General features: G+C 39.3%; 1 protein-coding gene across 2 annotated transcripts in view; it reads left to right on the top strand.

Annotated features, from left to right (window-relative positions):
* rt (Protein O-mannosyltransferase rt) overlaps positions 1-23677 on the top strand; it is a 177102-nt gene extending 153425 nt beyond the window's left edge. For both annotated transcript variants that reach the window (XM_053775322.2, XM_053775319.2), the window contains 6 exons: positions 3787-3897; positions 7173-7326; positions 8847-9064; positions 11543-11701; positions 12084-12179; positions 22404-23677. In XM_053775322.2, the coding sequence (XP_053631297.2) occupies positions 3787-3897; positions 7173-7326; positions 8847-9064; positions 11543-11701; positions 12084-12179; positions 22404-22637 (972 nt within the window). In that variant the 3' untranslated portion in view covers positions 22638-23677. The remainder of the gene's footprint in view (positions 1-3786; positions 3898-7172; positions 7327-8846; positions 9065-11542; positions 11702-12083; positions 12180-22403) is intronic.
* The last annotated feature ends 286 nt before the right edge of the window (positions 23678-23963 follow it).

Here is a 23963-nt window from a genome sequence, read left to right as displayed (position 1 = left end):
CCAATTCAAGAAGAGCCAAAAGGTACCTAATGAATGTAGCAACAGAAAAGGAGGAGAATGATTTTTTATTTTATTAGCTAACAAACATGTAGATGTAAATAACTCTATTTACCTTATTCCTAGTATATATCCTTTATAGTATAATAATAAGATATCTTCTATATTGTATAATAAGGTATAAAAAGGACCCCAATGGAAATGCGTCACTCTGACTTTTGGGTTATCCTAGGTTCTCTACACACATGCTGCTATGTATGATAATCTATGTAACTATATTGTGTATACCTGAATAAACTTACTTACTAGTACCAATAGCAAGCATGTTTGTCTCACACTCAGCAGACAGAGGACCGAGCCTCCACCTCTTCTTGCACTGAATGACCCTCATGGGTTTAGTGCTTAACATGAATAATAATAATTTCCTCTCCACCCCTTCCATCCTCCTCCTCCTCTTCTCTGTCCTCCTCCTCCTCCTCCTCCTCTTCTCTGTCCTCCTCCTCCTCTTCTCTGTCCTCCTTCTCTCTCCTCCTCCTCCTCTCTCCTCCTCCTTCTCTCTCCTCCTCCTCTTCTGTCTTCCTCCTCCTCCTCTTCTCTGTCCTCCTCTTCCTTCCCTTCCTCCTTTTCCTCCCTGCCTTGGGATCAACCACAGCCAACCACCGTAAATCTTTATTAATAACCCAACAAAAAACTGCAGTGCAGATGATTACTAGCTCCTGTGCCAGGCAGCACACCCCACCACTTATCAAAAGCCTGAGCTTGCTAAATATATGATACATACACTTATATTATTTTTCTGCTACATATACAGAACATTAAACTCCAAAATAAACCCTCCACTTAAACTTCTTGATTACTACAACAAAACAGTCACAATACAAGGCATAAGGCACTCTTCAACATCCCTCATGTCAGTCTCACACTATGCAAAAATGCAATGTACATGAAGGGCCTGAAGATCTGGAATTCACTACCTGAACTGGTAAAGGATCCCCTGACCACTTATAAATTTAGGACTTTGCTTAAAAATTATCTTCTCTTTCATTACTAACCAAAACAACTTCTAATTAGTTGTACAGTATTATATGACCTCTAGTCTATTAAACATCTGCCAATCCATGAAATATTACTCCTTGAACCATTAATTGTAATGTTTTATTATGTGCAACTTCAAAATTATTATTCTTATAAACCTCCACCTTGACTACTTCGCATTAGTATTAAGATTAAATAAAGATTTTAATAAAAGTTAACCTCTTATCTTGTCTAGATTTAAGTAATTATGTACTAGGATTAGTCTACTCCCTCCCTCCCCCCTTCCTCCTCCCTCCCTCCCCACCTTCCTCCTTCCTCCTCCCTCCCTCCCCACCTTCCTCCTCCCTCCTCCCTCCCTCCCCCCCTTCCTCCTCCCTCTCCCCCCCTTCCTCCTCCCTCCCTCCCTCCCCCCCCCCCTTCCTCCTCCCTCCCCCCCTCCTCCTCCCTCCCCCCTTCCTCCTCCCTCCCTCCCTCCCCCCTTCCTCCTCCCTCCCTCCCCCTCCCCCCTTCCTCCTCCCTCCCCCCTCCCCCCCTCCTCCTCCCTCCCTCCCCCCTTCCCCCCCTCCTCCTCCCTCCCCCCTTCCTCCTCCCTCCCTCCCTCCCTCCCTTCCTTCCTCCTCCCTCCCTCCCCCCTTCCTCCTCCCTCCCCCCTTCCTCCCTCCCTCCCCCCTTCCTCCTCCCTCCCCCCTTCCTCCTCCCTCCCCCCTTCCTCCTCCCTCCCTCCCTCCCCCCTTCCTCCCTCCCTCCCTCCCTCCCCCCTCTCCCCTTCCTCCTCCCTCCCTGCCCCCTTCCTCATGCAGTGCCTACACAGATAATGCTGAATAAAGGTTGTGCAGAATACCAACCTAAAAATTCATCCATAATCTGGCATTTAAGGAAATCCAGCACCACCCAACTATCCCCACCAGAGAAAGAAAATGGATGAATTAGCATACAAGTGTTCATGGATTTCAGAGTGGTGTGTAATTCTCTCAGCTGACAAATTTCTCCACTATTAGATGGATTATTAAAAAAAAATGGCTAAACACAGCCTCAGATGTTCAGTGTAGGAGAAATACCATTTCGTTTTATAAGAGAAAACGATTATCCTAGTTATGGGTATGAGAGGAAGTTGAGAGAAAGTGGGTAGTCATCATGATCATGTTACAGAGATATGACAACAAAATTCTTTTATCTCCAAGTGAAGATCCCCAGCATCCTCCTGAGTAGAAAAAGAGCGAGTGGTGGTTTCACACCTCTTAAATGTATATGAAACTTCTTTTTTAGGTCATTGATACACAGGAGGAACAACAGAGTATGTAGAAAGCTTCATTGGAGACAGTGTTGGTAGAGTAGGTGTTATTGTCAAGGATACCTGCTAGCAACTGTCAGATATAGGTGTTAGTGCCAGGGTTAACTGTCAACAGCTTTGATGTAAATTTCGATCAGATATTAAGTGTGACTCTTGAGGACAAGTAGTGTACATCTTCAAACATTATGACCATTTGTCTTCTCTCAGATAATTATGTAATGTATTGTCACAGTTGCTCTTGCTGATGACACTGTGCTTTTGGGAGATTCTGAAGAAAAGTTGCAGAGGTTGGTGGATGAGTTTGGTAGGGTATGTAAAAGAAGAAAATTAAAGTGAATATAGGAAGCAGTAAGGTGATGAGGGAAAACAAAAAAAAATAGGTAACAAAAGATTGGACATTAGATTGGTGGGAGAGAGTATGGCAGAGGTGAATGTATTCAGATGTTTAGGAGTGGATGTGTCAACAGATGGGTCTGTGAAAGATGAGGTGGATCATAGAATTGACAAGGGGAAAAAGGTGAGTGGTGCACTTAGGAGTCTGTGGAGACAAAGAACTTTGTCCATGGAAGCAAAGAGAGGAAATAAGAGATTATAGTTATACCAATTCTCTTATATGGGTGCGAAGCACAGGTGGTGAATGTTACAAGGAGAAGGCTGGAGGCAGTCGAGATGTCGTGTCTGAGGGCAATGTGTGGTGTGAATGTAATGCAGAGAATTTGTAGTTTGGAAATTATGAGGTTCGTGATTACCAAAACTATTATCCAGAGGGCTAAGGAGGGGTAGTTGAGGTGATTCGGACATGTCGAGAGGATGGAACAAAATAGAATGACTGAGTGTGTGTGTATATCTGTAGTGGAGGGAAGGTGGGATAGAGGTCAGCCTAGGAAAAGTTGGAGGGAGGGGGTAAAGGAGGTTTTGTGTATCAGGGGCTTGGACTTCCAGCAAGCATGAGTGATTTGTGTTAGATAGGAGTGAATGGAGACAAATGGTTTTTAGGACTTTATGTGCTGTTGGAATATGAGCAGGGTAATATTTATGAAGGGATTCAGGAAAACCGGCAGGCTGGACTTGAGTCCTAGAAATGGGAAGTACAGGGCCCACATTCTGAAGGGTGTTAATGTTGTAGTTTTATAACTGTAGTGGCAAGACAGTGATGGAGTGAATGATGGTGAAAGTTTTTATTTTTCTGGCCACCCTATCTTGTTGGGAAATGGCCTGTGTGTTATTAAAATTTATTTGTATATTGAAGTTCTACATATGTCACCAGAACTGGGAATTCAGAAATTTCATATTACTGTACCCTTTTAGAATATCTTCTTTGGTTTACTGAAATATTATAAACCTGTGATGAAGTAAACATGAAGTGCACTGTGTTTTTTCAGTATTACAAACTTATTTAATGTACAATATTGTTGTATAGAGTTTATCAGTATTTTTATATAGTTAATTTTTCTTTTAACAAGGTTGCTGCTTACATCGACTACAATGTGTCTATGCCTGCTCAGACTACATGGCGTGTAGAGATCCTTAACAGTGAACTGTCTGATGGATACTGGCATGCTGTGGAAAGCCAGGTAAGGGCTGGTGGGTGTGTAGTATTTGGTTGCTTAATAATATTTAAAATTTAACTTGTGACCAAATGAATAGAACAAGGTATAGATTGTGCGTGTTAAGAGACACTTGCAGTCAGTTGCTTAACTTAAAAACTTTAGTCCCAGTTCTGGTAGTAAAGATTGAAAAAATTGATTGTCATTGTTCTTGTGTACAAACTGCCCAATAAAAAGTTTCAGCAGTTTAAAGAGTATAATACGTGTATAACACTAGGTATCTTCATTGACTAAATATTTTGCCTGCACTGCAGGCTTAGTCAGTCCAGGAGACAGTACACAAGATGAAGCCTACAGTGCAGGTGAAACATTTAGTCAGTAATGCTTAGTGTTGCAAATGTATCTTATTCTCCAACTTATCAGTACGTCCTCTCCTCACTTAACAACAGCGTTCTGTTCCTAAGACTATGTCTGTAAACGAATTCGTCACTGAGGAGCATACTATAATGGTAGTGGGTTTGTGTCAACCACCTTTGATATAGTTTAATGTTACCTTTGAACCATTTATAACATTTCTGGTATATTTTTAAATGTTTATACGGTAGTGTAATGTATATTGTAATAAACAGAATAGTCATTGGTTAATGAGTACATTGCTAAGTGAGGAGAGGCTGTATTGTATAAAAAGAATTAGCAAAAGTTCTCTATACTTTTGTGAAAACCCTCGACCCACTCCTAAATGTAATTTTTCTTTTCATCTTCTGTCTGTTTAACTAGCAGTAAAATAGACATTAGTTGGTTGGCTGTTGTGCTTCGCACACCTGGCAGGTTACATAAATCATAGACTGTTGGAGTATCCTTGACAAAAAAAGTTATTCTCCAGGGAGAGAAAGGAAGTGTCATGTAGAAAAAAAAGTTTACCTGATTTTTTTGCTTTAAATGAAGTTTTTAAAAAAATCTATCAGTGCATCTTTTAAGGAATTTGAAATGAAATTTTAAGGTTTAGTATTCTACTTCATAATTTTTTTTTTTTTTATCACACCGGCCGATTCCCACCAAGGCAGGGTGGCCCGAAAAAGAAAAACTTTCACCATCATTCACTCCATCACTGTCTTGCCAGAAGGGTGCTTTACACTACAGTTTTTAAACTGCAACATTAACACCCCTCCTTCAGAGTGCAGGCACTGTACTTCCCATCTCCAGGACTCAAGTCCGGCCTGCCGGTTTCCCTGAATCCCTTCATAAATGTTACTTTGCTCACACTCCAACAGCACGTCAAGTATTAAAAACCATTTGTCTCCATTCACTCCTATCAAACACGCTCACGCATGCCTGCTGGAAGTCCAAGCCCCTCGCACACAAAACCTCCTTTACCCCCTCCCTCCAACCCTTCCTTGGCCGACCCCTACCCCGCCTTCCTTCCACTACAGACTGATACACTCTTGAAGTCATTCTGTTTCGCTCCATTCTCTCTACATGTCCGAACCACCTCAACAACCCTTCCTCAGCCCTCTGGACAACAGTTTTGGTAATCCCGCACCTCCTCCTAACTTCCAAACTACGAATTCTCTGCATTATATTCACACCACACATTGCCCTCAGACATGACATCTCCACTGCCTCCAGCCTTCTCCTCGCTGCAACATTCATCACCCACGCTTCACACCCATATAAGAGCGTTGGTAAAACTATACTCTCATACATTCCCCTCTTTGCCTCCAAGGACAAAGTTCTTTGTCTCCACAGACTCCTAAGTGCACCACTCACTCTTTTTCCCTCATCAATTCTATGATTCACCTCATCTTTCATAGACCCATCCGCTGACACGTCCACTCCCAAATATCTGAATACGTTCACCTCCTCCATACTCTCTCCCTCCAATCTGATATTCAATCTTTCATCACCTAATCTTTTTGTTATCCTCATAACCTTACTCTTTCCTGTATTCACCTTTAATTTTCTTCTTTTGCACACCCTACCAAATTCATCCACCAATCTCTGCAACTTCTCTTCAGAATCTCCCAAGAGCACAGTGTCATCAGCAAAGAGCAGCTGTGACAACTCCCACTTTGTGTGTGATTCTTTATCTTTTAACTCCACGCCTCTTGCCAAGACCCTCGCATTTACTTCTCTTACAACCCCATCTATAAATATATTAAACAACCACGGTGACATCACACATCCTTGTCTAAGGCCTACTTTTACTGGGAAAAATTTTCCCTCTTTCCTACATACTCTAACTTGAGCCTCACTATCCTCGTAAAAACTCTTCACTGCTTTCAGTAACCTACCTCCTACACCATACACTTGCAACATCTGCCACATTGCCCCCCTATCCACCCTGTCATACGCCTTTTCCAAATCCATAAATGCCACAAAGACCTCTTTAGCCTTATCTAAATACTGTTCACTTATATGTTTCACTGTAAACACCTGGTCCACACACCCCCTACCTTTCCTAAAGCCTCCTTGTTCATCTGCTATCCTATTCTCCGTCTTACTCTTAATTCTTTCAATTATAACTCTACCATACACTTTACCAGGTACACTCAACAGACTTATCCCCCTATAATTTTTGCACTCTCTTTTATCCCCTTTGCCTTTATACAAAGGAACTATGCATGCTCTCTGCCAATCCCTAGGTACCTTACCCTCTTCCATACATTTATTAAATAATTGCACCAACCACTCCAAAACTATATCCCCACCTGCTTTTAACATTTCTATCTTTATCCCATCAATCCCGGCGGCCTTACCCCCTTTCATTTTACCTACTGCCTCACGAACTTCCCCCACACTCACAACTGGCTCTTCCTCACTCCTACAAGATGTTATTCCTCCTTGCCCTATACACGAAATCACAGCTTCCCTATCTTCATCAACATTTAACAATTCCTCAAAATATTCCTTCCATCTTCCCAATACCTCTAACTCTCCATTTAATAACTCTCCTCTCCTATTTTTAACTGACAAATCCATTTGTTCTCTAGGCTTTCTTAACTTGTTAATCTCACTCCAAAACTTTTTCTTATTTTCAACAAAATTTGTTGATAACATCTCACCCACTCTCTCATTTGCTCTCTTTTTACATTGCTTCACCACTCTCTTAACTTCTCTCTTTTTCTCCATATACTCTTCCCTCCTTGCATCACTTCTACTTTGTAAAAACTTCTCATATGCTAACTTTTTCTCCCTTACTACTCTCTTTACATCATCATTCCACCAATCGCTCCTCTTCCCTAATAATCAGTCTGGTATATATGAAAATTGAAACATTGTCCTAACTTGTTTGTCTCTTCCAGATACGCTTAATTCATGTGAATTCCAGTCAGGCTCTCAAATTTTCCGGGCGTCAGCTTCCAGACTGGGGTTTCCGACAACATGAAGTAGTTACTGACAAAGTGTTAGACCAGGAAGACACCATTTGGAATGTTGAAGAGCACCGCTATACTAGAAGTACGTACGGTGATTTTTACTTCGTGCTGTACTAGATTACAAGATATTGAACCTAGCATATAATTTCACAAATCACAATGGGAGAGTTTTACATCATTCTTTCAATGATCACAACTTTAAATCCTCTTGTTACATTGTTTATTACCTATCTAACTGTAGGGAGGGGAAATTAGCTGTAGCTTTTTGGCCTGAATTAGTACTTAAGTACTATGTTAGTTCTTATTGGTTTATGAGGAAAATTGTCTTGACACAGGTCTGTCATATGATAGCATATTTAGTGGTATAGGCTTTGGCAGGGGTGCAGAAAAAAATTGTAAATATGCCTGTAAAGGTTAAATAGTTGTGATGGCCAGTAACAGTAACTGCTGACTTAAAAATGCTGGATTTGGTGGTCTGTGTGAACTGTAGGGAAGAGTGCTGTTTTTGTGCCGCTGTCATTAAATGTCAAAGAGACTGTTTTGAATGTTATGTTTGGTTGTAGTGTACAGTTGCTGCATCCATTCTCTGTAAGACTAATATGTATATGTATAAAAAAAATTCTCTTTAATAACTTGAAATTAAATGTTTTGCAGAATATTTATTGATCATACTCTAGGTACTAATTACTATTGGAGTATGAACAGGGTAACATTTACGAGGGAAGCGAGTATGGAAGAAGTGGCTACATTTAAGTGTCTGGGAGTGGACATGTCAGCTTATGGGTCTGAAAGATGAGGGTAAAAAAAGGTAGGTGATGTGTTGAGGCATCTGGAAAGATAGTTTATCTTTGAAGACCAAGAGGGGTATATATCCGACAAGTGATACCTACACTTTTATATGCGAGTAGGGCATGGGTTGTGAACATTGCACCAAGAAGGTGGCTAGAAGCAGTGGAGGTGTTGTGTTTGAGAATGAAGTGTGTTGTGAATATTATGCAGGGAATTGGAGGTATGGAATCACCAAGGGCTTAATTCAGAGAGCTGTGAAGGGGTTGAGAATATTTTAGCCTTTAGAAAGGATGGAGAGTGGTAGGATGATGAGAGAGTATAAATCTGGGGTAGAAGGAAGTAGGGGTAAGGGTCATCCCAGAAATGGGCATGCGAGTATGTGAGTGGAGGAAAATGGTTTGTGGGTGGACTTGCTGTTGGAGTGTAAGCAAAGTAATATTTAAGGGTTTCAAGGAAACCAGTTAACTGAACTAGTCTTGGAGGTGGGAACTGCAGTGCCTGCACTCTGAAGGAGGGATGGTGATATTGCAGTTGAATGTTCTTCTGAATTATGATGTTAGTACATCTCTGGCCAGAAGTGATTGAATGACGGTGGATGTACTTCCTTCTTTGGTTTACTCTACCTTAACGGAAGATGGACGATTAGGGGGAAGAAAAAATTACATTGATTAGCTTTGGGTTACTAGTGGATATGTGGTGGTGATAAAGGATGTATTTGTTGCCACTATAGTTTAGCAGTATGTAGGTATGAAAACTTGTATGTTATTGTAACATAAGGCCATTACAGTAATACAAATATTTGTCATTTAACAGCCGAAGACAAGAAAGAACGAGAGAAAGATTTGCTTCGATCAGAAATGATTCCTATGGAACGCAAAAATTTAACATTTTGGAATAAACTGTTTGAACTCCAGTACAAGATGTTATTTAACAATCAAGAAAATGTTGCTGGCCACATGTATGCTTCTGAACCACTGGATTGGTTATTCCTCAAGCGAGGAGTGGCATACTGGATCTCTGCAAACAGTAATGTATGTAGAAATGTCAAAAAACGTTCATTTTAAATTTGTGAATTCATGCATTACTGCTTCCAACCATTTTAGGTATTGAGGTTAGTCCAGCTTGATCCAAATGAAGTATATATATAATTTTAAAGATAGAAAATTTAATTTAGTTTTTTATTGTATACTGATATACAGTTTGGAAATACTTAGTTCCATGTTTATTTCTCTCTATACACAGATCTGTTTATATGTACACTTGGAGCTGTGTGTATACTGGGAGTATATTTTAATTCCTACTTTGGCAACTAAAATATTAATGATATTTTATGGTTATAGACAGATTTAAAGTAAAAACTAAGTTGACTGACCCACGTTCATTGTTGTATTTCTTGCTGACAATCGCCTGGCATTAATGCTCATTCTGGTGGGTAAGTGGAGAAGAGGCTAATTTGGGAGTGACATATTATTGTGGATTTTATAGGTAAATTATTTTTTAATAAATCCAACTGCAAAGTTATAATGTTTAATAACTATAGGAAATCAGCATTGGGGGATCTGTTAGCTTTGTGCTGCAGTATATGCATTATAAAGATCATTTATACAAATATAATTGTTTTGTGTATAAAATTTCAAACCCATCACCATTCACAATGAAGTTTTATACTTTAGATAGAGTATTTGCACAGCACTGGTACTTCTAGGGAATTTAAAAAAAATTACCTTGCTGTTGTTAGCGGTGACTGACTTGATTGGTTTTGATGGCAAAATGTGTTCAGATGAGCAGTTTAGCATTATTTTAATATTTGCTGGTGATAATTGCCTATTTGCTTTCAGATTTAAATAATGGAACCTCGGTTGTTGAATTTAATTTGTTCCAGATGTTGATTCAACAACCAAAATAGACGACAACCAAAGCAGTTTTTCCTACAAAGAATAATGTAAATAGAGGGGTAGGGGTTGTCCTAGGAAAGGATGGAGGGAGAGGGTAAAAGAGGTTTTGTGTGCAATGGGCCTGGACATGCAGCAGGCATGTGAGAGCGTGTTAGATAGGAGTGAATGGAAATGAATGGTTTTTGGGACCTGACAAAATGTTGGAGTGTGAGTAGGGTAATATTTTGTGAAGGGATTTAGGGAAATCAGTTAGCCAGATTAGTCCTGGAGGTGGGAAGTATAATGCCTGCACTTTAAAGGAGGAGTTTGAGATATTGGCTGTTTGGAGTGACATCTAAACTGTCATATCTGGGCACCTCTGCAAAGACGGTGATTGTGTGTGAATAATGGTGAAAGGGTTATTCTTTTTTTGGGTCACCTTGCCTCAGTGGGAGATGGCCAGCATGTTGGAAAAAAAAAATTAATCCATTCCAGAACCCAAATGACAACATAATAATTTATTAAAAATGTTCTTACTGCATACTGCATAAAACTGTAAAAATGAATACCAAAAGAAACTTTAACTGAAATACTGTACAGTAAATGAAAATTTAACTGCCTCTTACCAGTCACAGGAGAGTTAAAAGCATACTGGAAGCAGGAGATGAAGGAGAGGAGGGGAGATTGTTAATACTTGGAAGGAGAGTCACCTTCTATTAATATGTCAAGCAACTGTCCTGGTGTTTCTCTTTTGTATGTCTTTTCACCACTAACACCTTGTTCTGGCTCGCTGGTTCTTCATCTTGCTAAAAACCTATCCAGTGAGGTTTGTTTCAGGCTCCATTTTAACACTTGTCTAAATTGAGACATACACTGTCATTGTACATGTTAGAGAGACTGATGGCCACTGCTTTGTCTAGATGGTATTTTTCAGCAAACTCCTGCACTTCATGCCATTTAGCACACATTTCCTTAAGTGCAATGGGCACATCATCCCTTCCTCCTCTTTCCCTGATGACAGCTCCTCTGCTGCAGTATGTAGCTGCTCCTTCTAAAAGTTCTTCTGTGATGAGTTTAGTTCTGTGCTCCTCCACCAACTCCTCCACATCTTCAGTCACCTCTAGGCCCAAGGTCTTGCCCATGGACACACTATCCTCTACTGGCTCAGGCTCATTTTCAAAACCTTGAGAATCCCTGGCTGCCAGTCAGGCCACAATTTCTTCCATGCTGACTGCGTGGTCCTGGAAGACACATTCCCCCAGGCTTTGTCTATAAGCCTCAAGTAGGTGAGGATATTGAAATGGTCCTTCCAGAATTTCCTGAGGGTTAAATTTGTTTCTGAATTGATTTCAAAGCACATTTCAAAATGTGACCTGAGCCATTCATGTTGTCAGTCGCAACCAAGAGAATATATGAAAACCAGAACATTTTTTTTCTTGAATTCCTCATTTGAAAACCAATTTGTTTGACATGTAATACAGTCAGCCGAGTTTCCGCTGTATTTGGGTGAAAATATTTGATGGTTAAAAAATTTTCAGTGTTTTCTATAAATTATCCTTTTTAATATATACTCTTCAGGGAAATTGCAATATATCATGCTTAGCTATAAATTTAAATATCTGTGTACTCTATCAGGCTCAAGTACACTTCATTGGAAACATTGTTACCTGGTTGTCTGGGACATTGAGTCTAGTGGCGTATCTTGGCCTCTTTGTGCTGTATCTTTTGAGGCGACAAAGAGCATGCTATGACCTTCCAGAAGACTCTTGGAACAAATTCTGCACCTTTGGCGAGGTTTGTGAATTTCTTTCATACTTGAAAGTTTAAAGTTAAAACTCATGATAGTGTGGAATACTCAGGATCTAGCCTTTGAAGAAAAAATAAAACTCAGGTTTACTATATGAATATTATTCTTGAAATGGGTTAATAATGTGAAGTTTTGTCATTAGAAAATCATTGTTAATAAATTTGGATGAACTTTTGAGAGAATATAAAGGCAGAGAGAAATAAGTAGTGGACATTTGTTAATGTATGTCTGGATTTATATAAACTTGTTTAAGTTTCTTCATGCTGTTGATAAAATATTTTAAACATATCTTAAACCCCTTAAGGTAAAAAATTATTTCATTGGTAAGAACATTATCATGTTTTTATTTAATCAATTTTGTTTTTGCAGGTGCTTGGAATTGGGTATGCAGTGCACTACATTCCTTACTTCCTGGTTGACAGAACACTCTTCCTCCATCATTATATGCCAGCTTACATCTTCAAAGTAAGATTTATCTTTAATGTTATTGTTTTTAGTTCTCAGTACAGGGGAACCTTGGCACTCAAACTTAATTGGTTCCAGAAGGCTGTTCAAGTGCTGATCTGTTTGAGCACAGAACGAATTTTTCCCAACCAATTTTCTTTGGTTGGCTGTTATCACTAACCCTCTCAGGCCTCATGGTGACTTGTTTATACAAATAATGTAAAAAAACACCAAAAAATGCGAAGAAACACGAAATAGTTTACAATGAAGTTCTGGCAGGTCGTGTTTAGTTGGTAGAGTACTAAGTAATTGGTTGACTACCGAGCAATTTGTTTACCTAACGAAGCATTCAGATGCCAAATTATTCAAGTATGGAGCTGTTTGAGTACTGAGGTTCCACTGTATTCATTTTTGGTAGAACAACAGTGGCCTGGTGGTTAACGCTCTCGCTTCACACGGTGAGGGCCTGGGTTCGATTCCCAGCCAGAGTAGAAACATTGGACGTGTTTCTTTCAACCTGTTGTCTATGTTCCCCATCAGTAAAATGGGTACCTGGGTGTTAGTCGACTGGTGTGGGTCGCATCCTGGGACACTGACCTAAGGAGGCCTGGTCACAGACCGGGCCGCGGGGGCGTTGACCCCCGGAACTCTCTCCAGGTAATCTCCAGGTAAACAGTAAACCCTCTCATAATGCATAAGCTACATTCCTGAAAATTGGCACTCTATGAAGGTGAACATTATGAAGTGAAGAACATGGAAAAATAGGATTGTTCCAGAGAGCAAATTTGCCAGACACCAGTTTTAAATGTAATTGGTAAAAAATTACTACAGTATAATTTGCTTAACATTTTATTTGTTGCTTCAGTCATTTAAAGAGTGGTATGCAGGGGTGTCATAAGGGGTTGGGGACTGCCCCGGTTGACACCATTTAGGGGGTGACACCATAGAGCCTCTAAAGACCAAAACCATGCTGCAGCTACCTAAGAGAAAAATCCTTCGTTTCTATATAGCCTATTATAGGATTACAGAGTACAAATAGGCCTATACATGTATAGGGAAAATCATTGATTTTGATGTGATAGATAATTTTGCAGTATTCAAATTCAAAGTTTATTCTCTATAAGGATTACAATGCTAAGTTTACAGAATTTGGTTGCGTGGTTTACATGTAGTAAAGTACTAATTACAGAGGGTGCCACTAGAACACCTAGCGTGGCTAGGCATTTCGGGCGGACTTAGATTAATTCTTAAATTTGAAATATTACAAATTATGAAGTAAGTTGGTATTATGGCTAAGTGACTAAATACTAGTTTGTGAGTTTAGCATTGTGAATGCTTTTGTTTTGGCACAATAATAAGTTTCAGTATTGGAGTATCACAGGCCAACTTATGACTAGTTAGGATTCATTATTTTAAGATTGAGATTGATATTTCTGTTTATGGTCAAATGGGCGAGTGAGTGTAAGTGTGAACCACCAGGTGGTATTCGTGTAATTAGTTGACGGGGTGTATCAGGGAGATAAGATGTTTTCTAATGGTAGTTTTGAAGGTGTTGAATGTGTCTGCAGTTCTAGAGTTTTCAGGTAGGGTATGCCAGATTTTAGGGCCTTTGACATACATTGAATTTTTGTAAAGGTTTAGTCGGACACGGGGAATGTCATAGAGATGTTTGTGTCTGGTGTTATGCCTGTGGGTTCTGTCACAACTATCAAGAAAGCATTTTAGGTCAAGGTTAATATTGGAATTTAAGGTCCTGTAAATGTAGATTGCACAGTAGTAAGTGTAGATGTACTGAACAGGGAGTAAGTTTAGATCTGTGAAGAGTGGAGGGGTTTGTTGCCAGGGATGGGATTTAGTGATTATTCTTACTGCGGCTTTTTGTTGGGTTATTATTGGCTTTAGGTGTGTTGCTGCAGTTGATCCCCAAGCACAAATAGCATAGGTGAGGTATGGATAAATAAGTGAGTGGTATAGTGTGAGAAGGGCATTTTGCGGCACGTAGTATCGTATCTTGGAGAGGATCCCAACCGTTTTGGATACTTTTTTGGTTGTGTTGGATATGGGTGCTGAAATTCAGGTTGTTGTCGAGGTATAGGCCTAGGAATTTGCCCTCATTATGTCTGGCAATTAGTGTTGTCGATCTTAATGTTAATTTGCGCAAGTCCTCCTCTGCTACCAAACATAATACAGTGGACCCCCGGATAACGATCTCCTCCCAATTCGACCAATTATGTAAGTTTATTTTTGTAAGTGCTTTTGTAGGTGTATTTTTAGGGGTCTGAAATGGACTAATCTAATTCACAATATTTCTTATGGGAACAAATTCGGTCTATAACGGCACCCAAACAGACTTCTGGATTGAAATAATATCGTTATGCGGGGATCCACTGTATAGTAGGTTTTGTCAGTGTTAAGCGTAAGTTTATTGCCTGTCATCCAAGTCCATATTTTGATCAGCTCCTTGTTAACAATGGTGTTGAGGGTAGCAAGATTAGGGTGAGAGATGACATAAGTTATGTCCTCAGCAAAGAGAATGGGGTTCAGGTGTTGGGATACGTTTGGTAGATCATTGATGTATATGAGGAAATGAAATCTCAGATTCTTTGAGATGTTACCTGTACTCAAGGTTAAATATGAACCAGTTTTTTCTTTATTTTTCAAGTTTTTTTTTTCATTGTTGAAGATAAATAAACGTAGGATCTGTTGCCTATACTCAAAGTGGTATTTGAGTTGGTTTCCTCAATATTACTATGATTATTTATTTTATCATTAATGAAGTTCGGTTTATGGCCTTTAAACATTCTCATTGCTAAACATTAGTCACTAGGCATGGAGCAGTGATGTAACTGGAGTTTACTACCCATATCATTCCCCACCCTTGGATTTCATGAGGGTGACACCAAAGATGCCACCCTGGGTGACACCAAAGATTCCGCCCTGGGTGACACCAACCCTAGCAATGCCTCTGGTGACATGGGTTAGAATGGGTATATTAGGCCAAGCTGGATTTAGTGAGGCTAATTGACACAATAAGACTCTCGAAGTTGTAAAAATAGGAAACATTTCTTTACCAAATTGCACCAAATGCTTAGGAATGCAATAAACCTATATTAAAGGTTATTATTAAAAAAATTAGAAGTAAGAGAGAGAGCAGGATTGCGGATGAACAAGGAGGCTTTAGAATGGATAAGGCATGTGTAGATAGTGTTTACATTGAAGCATATATGTGAACAGTATTTAAAGGTAGGGAAGTTTTCAGTGTATTTATGGATTTAGAAAGGCATGTGGTAGGGTGGATAGGGGAGCAAGGTGGCAAGTGTATGGAATAGGTAGTTAGTTACTAAATGCTGTAAAGAGTTTTTATGAGGATAGGGAAGCTCAGGTTAGGGTGTGTAGGAGAGAGTGAGATTACTTCCCAGTAATAGTAGGGATGTGTAATGTTACTGTGGTTAACATATTTATAGATGGGGTTGTAAAGGAAGTAAATGCTAGGGTGTTTGGTAGAGGTATGGGATTAAATTATGGGGGATAAATACAAAATGGGACTTTACAGTTACTTTTTGCTGATGTGCTTTTAGGAGATTCTAAAGAAAAGTTGCAAAGGTTAGTGGACGAGTTTGGGAGGATGTGTAAAGGAAGAAAGTTGAAAGTGAACATACATAAGAGTAACGTGATGAGGGTATAAAACGATTTAGATTAAGAAAAATTGGATATCACATTGGAGGGAAGGAGTATGGAAGAAGTGAATGTTTTCAGATATTTGAGAGTTGACTTAGCCAGCAGATGAGTTTATGAAGGATGAGGTTAACAACAGAATTGATGAAAGAAAAAAGGTGAGTGGTGCTTTGAGGTCTCTGTGGAGACAAAAAAAAAAAGTTATCCATGGAGGCAGAGGGGGAATGTACGAAAGTATAGTGGTACCAACACTTTTATATGGGTGTAAAGCATGGGTTGTAAATGCTGCAGCAAGGAGATGTCATGTCTAAGGGCAGCGTGTGGTGTAAATGTTATGCAGAGAATTTGTAGTGTGGAAACTAGGAGGTGGTGTGGAGTTACTAAAAGTATTAAGTCAGAAAGGTTGAGGTGGTTTGGTCATTTAGAGAGGGTGAAGCAAAATCTGTAGGATAAGGAAGGCATGGTAGGGGTCATCCTAAGAAAGGTTGGAGGGAGGGGTTAAGAGGTTTTATGGGCAGGGGGCTTGGACTTCCAGCAAACGTACGTGAGCATGTTAGACAGGAGTGAATGGCGATGAATGCTTTTTGGGACCTGATGAGCTGTAGGAGTGTGAGCAGGGTAATGTTCTGTGAAAGGATTCAAGGAAACCAGTTAGCCAGACTTTAGTCCTGGGGGTGGGAAATACAGTGCCTGCACTTTGAAGGAGGGGTTTAGAATATTGGCTGCTTTGAATGATATCTAAACTGTTGTATCTGAGTGCCTCTGCAAACGGTGATTTTTGTATGAATAATGGTGAAAGTGTTTTCTTTCCTTTTGGGTCATCTTACATCGGTGGGAAACAACCAACGTGTTAAAAAAAAAAATGGATTTCAAAAAGTAATAACAGTAATAAATGTTTGAAATTGTTTAGGAGTGGAAGAGAGAGCTGGACTCTGGCTCTGGCTTCAGCAATTCTGTGATACTGCAGTTTTCTCTAACTTCATTACATATATGATTTCTCTCTAAAACACTTACTTTTCATGATCTATAGATGGATTAAAAATGTTATGTTTAGTAGAGAAGAAAAAAAGTTCTACACCAGCTTTGTCCAGAGCAAAGCCAGGATAGGCAGGGAAATACCAGGTCTCCACCCCTCTTGTAATATTCCTGCTAGAGCTGTGCATCTGAAATGTGTGACACGAGACCATTATCAGTACAGTCTTGCTACTGACTTCTATCACTTTTTAAAGCTCATGCCTAACATGTTCTATGAACTGCCAAGAAATTGTTGGCCTACTTGCATCATAATGTCTCACTCCTGTTTGCCAAATGGAAGAAAGTATGAAAATTGATATGATTGACACAATTCCAGTATTCATTTATTTGTCAACGTGGCTGATTTAGCCAAGGCTGCGACCACAATTGGGCAACACTTGCTAGTGTCCCAAGAACTGATCTTGTCTCCCACCTTTTATTCTAGATCTGCCAGGGAAACTTGGATTTGTACTCATCTCATTGTAATCTTTCAATGTTCTGCTCACTCCTCAAACTCTCAGCAGTACTGCTGATGTCAGCCCATGGCCGAGTGATATTAATGTGTTTACTCCTCAACAATTACATCATTTGGTGCTCAGTCTCCCGTGATATCTCTTTAGTTGACAGTGGGGATTTGCCATAGTCCTTTTTTTTTCCCTCAACAATATGGCTGTATCTCACCAAGGCAGGGTGACCTAAAAAGAAAAATGAAAGTTTCTCTTTAAATTTAGTAATGCATGCAAAAGGGGTTACTAGCTTTTCTCTCCTGGCACCTTAGTTTTCTCTTACGACATGCATGGCTTATGGAGGAAGAATTCTGTTCCACTTCCCCATGGAGATAAGAGAAAATAAACAAGATCTAGTAAGAAAACAGAAGAAAACCCAGAGGGCTATGTATATATATGTACTTGTACATGCATGTGTAGTGTGACCTAAGTGTAAATAGAAGTAGCAAGACTTACCTGAAACCTTGCATGTTTACGAGACAAAAAGACACCAGCACTCCTAGCATAATGTAAAACAGTTACAGGTTTCCGTTTCACACTCACTTGGCAGGGCAGTAGTATCTCTCTGGGCGGCTGCTGTTTACCAACCTACTACCTATATTATTATTAATGATTATCAATATTATTATTAATGGATAGTAAAAGAGAATAGTGAGGTACTTAAAAATCAATAGCTTTTTTTCTCATAATATAACTATTGATGAGGCTGTTTGGTATTAGATCCTCTATTTTGTCTTGACTTGTAATGCTGTGATGCTTTTACTAATAAGTTTGATTTTATTCCCCTCCCCCCCCCCCAGTTTGTGAAAGGCCATATTTCATCTTTCTTACAACCTTTATTATGGATCAACTCTTCAGTATTAGATCCAAATGCTTATTCCTGGATTTCATAAGACCAAGTGGGTTTCCCAAATGCATGTTCTCACTACAACCTTGTTTCCATTGGTCATCAATGGTGTTGCCTCAACACTTTCAGGAAAATTAGTTCTCTGTATGTATATAATTTTGCCTTTGCTTGCGCTGATAAAAACCTCTAAGAGTAAATGTTATTGTGCAGTAGACGGCAATTCCAGTTGGGTTCCATTTAGCGACTTTAGGTTTGTGATATCCAAAACCATCTATTATCTTTGTGAAGATCTGCCATTCCTCAGTCTAGGCACTTCTTATACAGTTGTTCCATCCTGGCCTGCCAAACAACAAAATGTCTCTTCTAATTGCAGGATATCATGGAATGCATGTATCACAACTACAAAAGTTGCAGGTTTCATCAGACTGAATTTGCTTAAAATTCACATTTCACATTGGGAGTGACTTGTCAGGGGCTTTAGCTCCATTCCACCTTGGTCTCGTCCATGTTCAATATGGAGACAGAATATATTTCTCAGCCTCTGATTCCTCTTTGAGCTTTTATACCACCACTAAGGCCTAAACACATCTGGGTTTTTCTCCTTCATCCTGGGTAAAAGCCTGTTGAATTTATTGTGTTGCCTTTGCATGGTTGCCATAACCTCCAGTGTGTCTGCTGTTTTGTTCAACTCCATGATCTACATAATCCTCAGAATTGCAGGACACGCTAATATGGTTGGACCTACCACCTTTGATTAGCAGCCTTCATTATGACATTTCTTTCCTGTTCACCTGTGGACCCTTGTTGCATCTCTCCATCTAAACCCTTCAACTTCCCTTTTAATTCCCCACATTTAGTATTTCACAATCTTACCTTCGGACATTCTAGCAGTCCCCATGTCCCTCTCCCCTTCCATCTCTGAGGCCTAGTCTCTCCTACCGCTATGTTAGCCTACTTTTTAGAGCATTTTTCAGTAGTTCCTTCATGCCATTGCTGTGTATGCTGATGAATCCAAATCTGCAAAAGCTGTTTGGTGTAAAGCAGTTTACCCAAATTGATCCTAGGCCACATACTGGATATAGTCAGCATTGTTGCTATCTTTCACATTGCATCAGTTTGTTTCAGACTTTTTCAGCTTTTCTGTGCTGTGAATGGTACAAATAAGATACCTTCTTGCTTGTTCAGACAACTCGTCCCTTCTTAAGAAAAGAAAGATGGAGAATAACATAAATAACTCTAAAATATAATCAAGTGGGTAAACTAAATTTGTTGCAGAAAAGTCTATGAAGTTTACTAATATAAAATGCACAAACATACAATATTTCCTAACTAAATGAAAACAGTGAAAAAGTAAAACAAATTGAAAATGTGAATCAAAGCTACGATACACAAAACAATATAAAGGTGCATCCAGCAAGAGGTATGAAGCAACCCATGATACTGGAAACTGGCTCAGATCCATTGTGGTCCAATGTGATGTAAATAGAATAATCACAGAAGATAGAAGTCAGTCACCACTAATTTAAAACACACCTGTGGTATAATAGTCCTGAGCCCTAATGAGATGTGCACAGGAAGACACTGTATTCTGATGAGATGTGCAGAGGAACAGTAAATGATAATGAAATGTGCACAGCAAGATGGTGTAGTAAAGTTGAACACTAGTGCAGACTCGAGTGAACCATTTTGATACAGCGAACCTAGCTGGTTCGAGTCTGAGGTGACTAGTCATTCAAGAAACAAAGCTTGCAGATTGGCACTTGCACAAATACGTAGTAGCCTTCCATAAATAATGAGGATAAAGTTGAGTACAGTAAAGTCTCATGACTTAATCCTTTTCTGGCTTTTTTTTCCATCTTATCTCTAACCTTATGGGCTCATTGTATTTATGATCAAACCACAACAAGGAGATTGGCAGACTTCTTGTCACAGCCATTGGCTATGGAAAAAGATTCTGGCATGTCTTTGTATTGGTCACCTTTCACAAGGTTGGTGAATGAATATGGGAAGTTGTATAAAAAGAGGAAACTAGCAGAGAACATTGGAAACAGCAAGGTGATGAGAGTAACAAAATAAAATTAGGGAGGGAGGGAGAATGGAGGAAGTAAATATATTCAGATATTTGGAAGTGGACATATTCACAGATCAGAGAAACTAAGTGACCTTTAGAATGAAAAAGGGTGAAAAGGTGGGTAGTGCATTTAGGTATCTGTAAAGGCAAAACTTCAATAGAGGGAAAACAGGGGGGTACTGTACCACAGTACAGGGAAATGTGCCCATGTTATTTGAGTGTGAAGTATGGACTTTAAATGTTGCAGCTAAAAGGCTGGAGGCAGTGGAGATGTCATGTTTCAGGGTGGTATGTGGTGTGAATATTATGCAGAGAATATGGAGCTTTGTAATTAAAAGATATGGAGTTGCCAAAAGTATAATTCAGGGCTGAGGATGGGTCGTTGTGGTTTTGGGATTTGAGAGGGTATACAACTCTTGGGGCAGAAGGAAGGGTAGGTGTCATCCCAGGAAGGGATGGAGGAAGGGGATAGAGGTTATGATTGCTAGGATCTTAAACATTCAGCAGGCTTGTGTAAGCAGCTAGGATCAAAGTGAATAAAAACTCTTACTTGATGTACTGTTGGAGGAGCAAAGTAATGTTTATGAACAGATTCAGGGGAAATTGTTTAGCCAGACTTGAGTCCTGGAGGTGGGAAGTAGAGTGCCTGCACACTACAAGGAGGGGCAGGGATGTTGCAGTTTGGAAGGTCATCTGAACTGTGATGTCAGCACTCTTCTGGCAAGACAGTAGAGTGAATGATGGGTTTCTAGAGTTTTCCTACTCAGCCCAGCCCTGTGCCAAGTTTCTGACACTTGCCTGGTCAACTGAGCTATTGCTGCTGGTGGCCCACTAGCCCACATATCCATCACAGCCTGGTTGACCCAGCATTTGGTGGAGGTAGTTGTCAAGCTTCCTCTTCAACATTTCTACACTTGTTCTGGCAGTGTTTCTGGTATCTTCTGGTGAGGTTAAAATGTCTGGGTCCACAGATATTGATACACTATTTTCTTATTGTGCAAATGGCTTCCTTTCTTTCCATTGGATTTATTCTACACTTTCTCCAATATATATTGCTCCAGTATGTTATTGCATTGTGTAAATTTGGGACTAAATCCTTGAATACCTTCCTTGCACATATTATCACATTTCTCTCCTCAGCTTCAGTGAGTACATAAGACTTTCAGGCATTCCCAGTAATTTAAATGATTTTTTTTTCTCTGCTCTAGCTTTAATATCTCTCCTGCATGGTGAAGGTGTAGAAAAGGACACTTGCATACAATTCAGGACATTCATTAACAAATGTTCAGAACTGTACAGAAGTAGCCTTTTCCTTAGTTTGTCAGTATCACCTTAATGTTTATAACCAAGGATTTTTTTTTGTCACCTTTGATAGGCAGTGCTGGTGTTAAACTTAGCTCCCCTTTCCCTGGTCCCTTTGTGATACATGTATTACTGACAAATACCTATAAATTTATTGTCCCATATATCAGAGTGCTCCTAGAATTAGTTTCCTTTTGACACCCCCACAGAAGCTTTGTCTTTCTACTCTTCCTACTGACAGTCCTGCCCATCATACATTACACCAATTCTGACTATCTCTTAGTACACACTACCCCCTGCACAAACTTCCCTTTCGTTTAGTAGTGTGTGACCCATGCAGATTTAGTGCTTCTATAATATAAGAGATTCAGGCTCCTAAAGTGAAGACATTTTGTGCATGGGGTGGGGGGGGAGAGAGGAAGGGTGGTTGTGTACTTACCTATGTGATTGCAGGGGTTGAGTTTGAGCTCCTGGCCCTGCCTCAACTTTCAACTTTCCACTTTCCAAAAGTTAGCAGGCATCAGTCACATTTAAAATAGAGGACTGCAACCTTGTAGTACATGCCCCACTTATCCTTTAGTACATTCACTGTACTTTCCATTGGCAAAACTCAAGTCTGGCTAACTGGATTTTTCTCCAGCCGAACATGCTCACACTTGCTTGTTGGATGCTCAGTCCTGCTCCAATAAACTTAGTATATAAATATTTTTCATTTTATTTTTTAACTTTCAGAATGGTTTTAGCAACTCATAGCTGTGAGATATCAGATATCAGTTTATCCAGTTCATTGTAGTAGGTGTAGAAGTATATGAATAATGTTATCCTTGCAGCTATGTATGTTGGCAGCTATGATAGAGCATGGGCATTACCTCGTCTCTCAGCACTTCAAGGCCCCTCGAATTGCCAAGCTGTATCTGGGAGCTGTTGGTGTCTGGATGGTATCTATCGTTTATGTATTTTGGTTCTTCGCTCCTGTCACGTATGGTACAACTGACCTTACTGCTGACCAAGTGATGAGCATGGCTTGGAGGGAAACATGGGATCTTATTATACATAAGCAGTAACAAAATTAAGCATTTTAAAAAGTATTAATTGTTTGTTACTGTATACAGACATGTAGGAAGCATATAGGTCCATGTATTTTTTATAAAATTTGGGGATTATATTTTAATTTAGAAAAAAAAAAACCAGTAAGCACTGTATTGGTGCATGATAGTGTAGTTTTAAAAAATGTTGATAAAAAAAATTTGTTTTTCATACTTGAGTATTATTAATTAAATATAATTAAATTGAAATATTTTTATATTGTACAGTAACAGCTTCCAAATGTTTGTTGTGGGCTTTCAATTTATGGTGTAACATTAATACATGAAGTTGTCACACATGGTGTAACATTAGTATGAAGTATTACATGAAGGTGTCATGCATGGTGTAACATTAGTGGAAGTAATACATGAAGTTCACTTCTCCAAAACTGTTAATTGTGAACTTTCTTGGTCTTGACAGTGTTCACACCATACATAATACAACCTAGCATCAGTCAGTATTCATTACACAGTTGTTCACGTACTCACGTTTGACAAGTGGCTACTGCAGGGAGAGTTAAAGATAATGCTCAGTTGCAGTTTTTATTTACAAAAACAAGATTGTTCTGGATCTAAATCTGATAAATTAATGCATTTTTTGAATATTTAAAAACTGTATGTGCAGTGCTGTATGACCCATATGGATTTAGTGCTTAAATTTATGATATTTAATATGTGGTATATAAACATTGGTTGATGTTTACAGTACCTCGGAGTAGGTCTTCCAGTGTATTCATCAACTTGTTAATATTTTGTTTACCAAATACCTCTAAATTTGTTATTGTTATATAGAAATTTAAGATGTGACTTTTCTGTTGATATTGAATATTTATTAAACCATCAAATTGTAGTCAAAAACTAATATTTATTTTAGATGAGTGCTGGAAGTTGGGAAAGATGCTGACTAGTTTTAATGCCATATAATCTTGGTGGCGGTGATAGTAATGTTAGTCTTAATATCTACTATTTTTGTACATTTGTTACTTTGATAAATAAAACAATAATATTCTTTAATTATATTTTACAGTTTTAATTTAACCCTTAAACTGTAGCAAACCTGGAAAGTGTGTGTACTTGCCTAGTTATGGATGCAAGGGTCGAGTCGTAGCTTCTGGCCCCACCTCTTTGCTAGTTACTACTAGGTCCACTCTCTCCCTTCTCCATGAGCTTTATCGAACCTCCTCTTAAAGCTTGTGTATGGATCCTGCGTCCACTATCTAACTCTCCAGATTGTTGCACTTAAGTAAGTTTATTCAGGTATACACAAATACAGTTATGTAGATTATCATACATAGCAGCATATGT

This window comes from Cherax quadricarinatus, chromosome 1 (assembly GCF_038502225.1).
Source record: "Cherax quadricarinatus isolate ZL_2023a chromosome 1, ASM3850222v1, whole genome shotgun sequence".
Classification (NCBI taxonomy): Eukaryota; Metazoa; Arthropoda; class Malacostraca; order Decapoda; family Parastacidae; genus Cherax; species Cherax quadricarinatus.
This window is presented reverse-complemented; position numbering and strand designations above follow the sequence as displayed.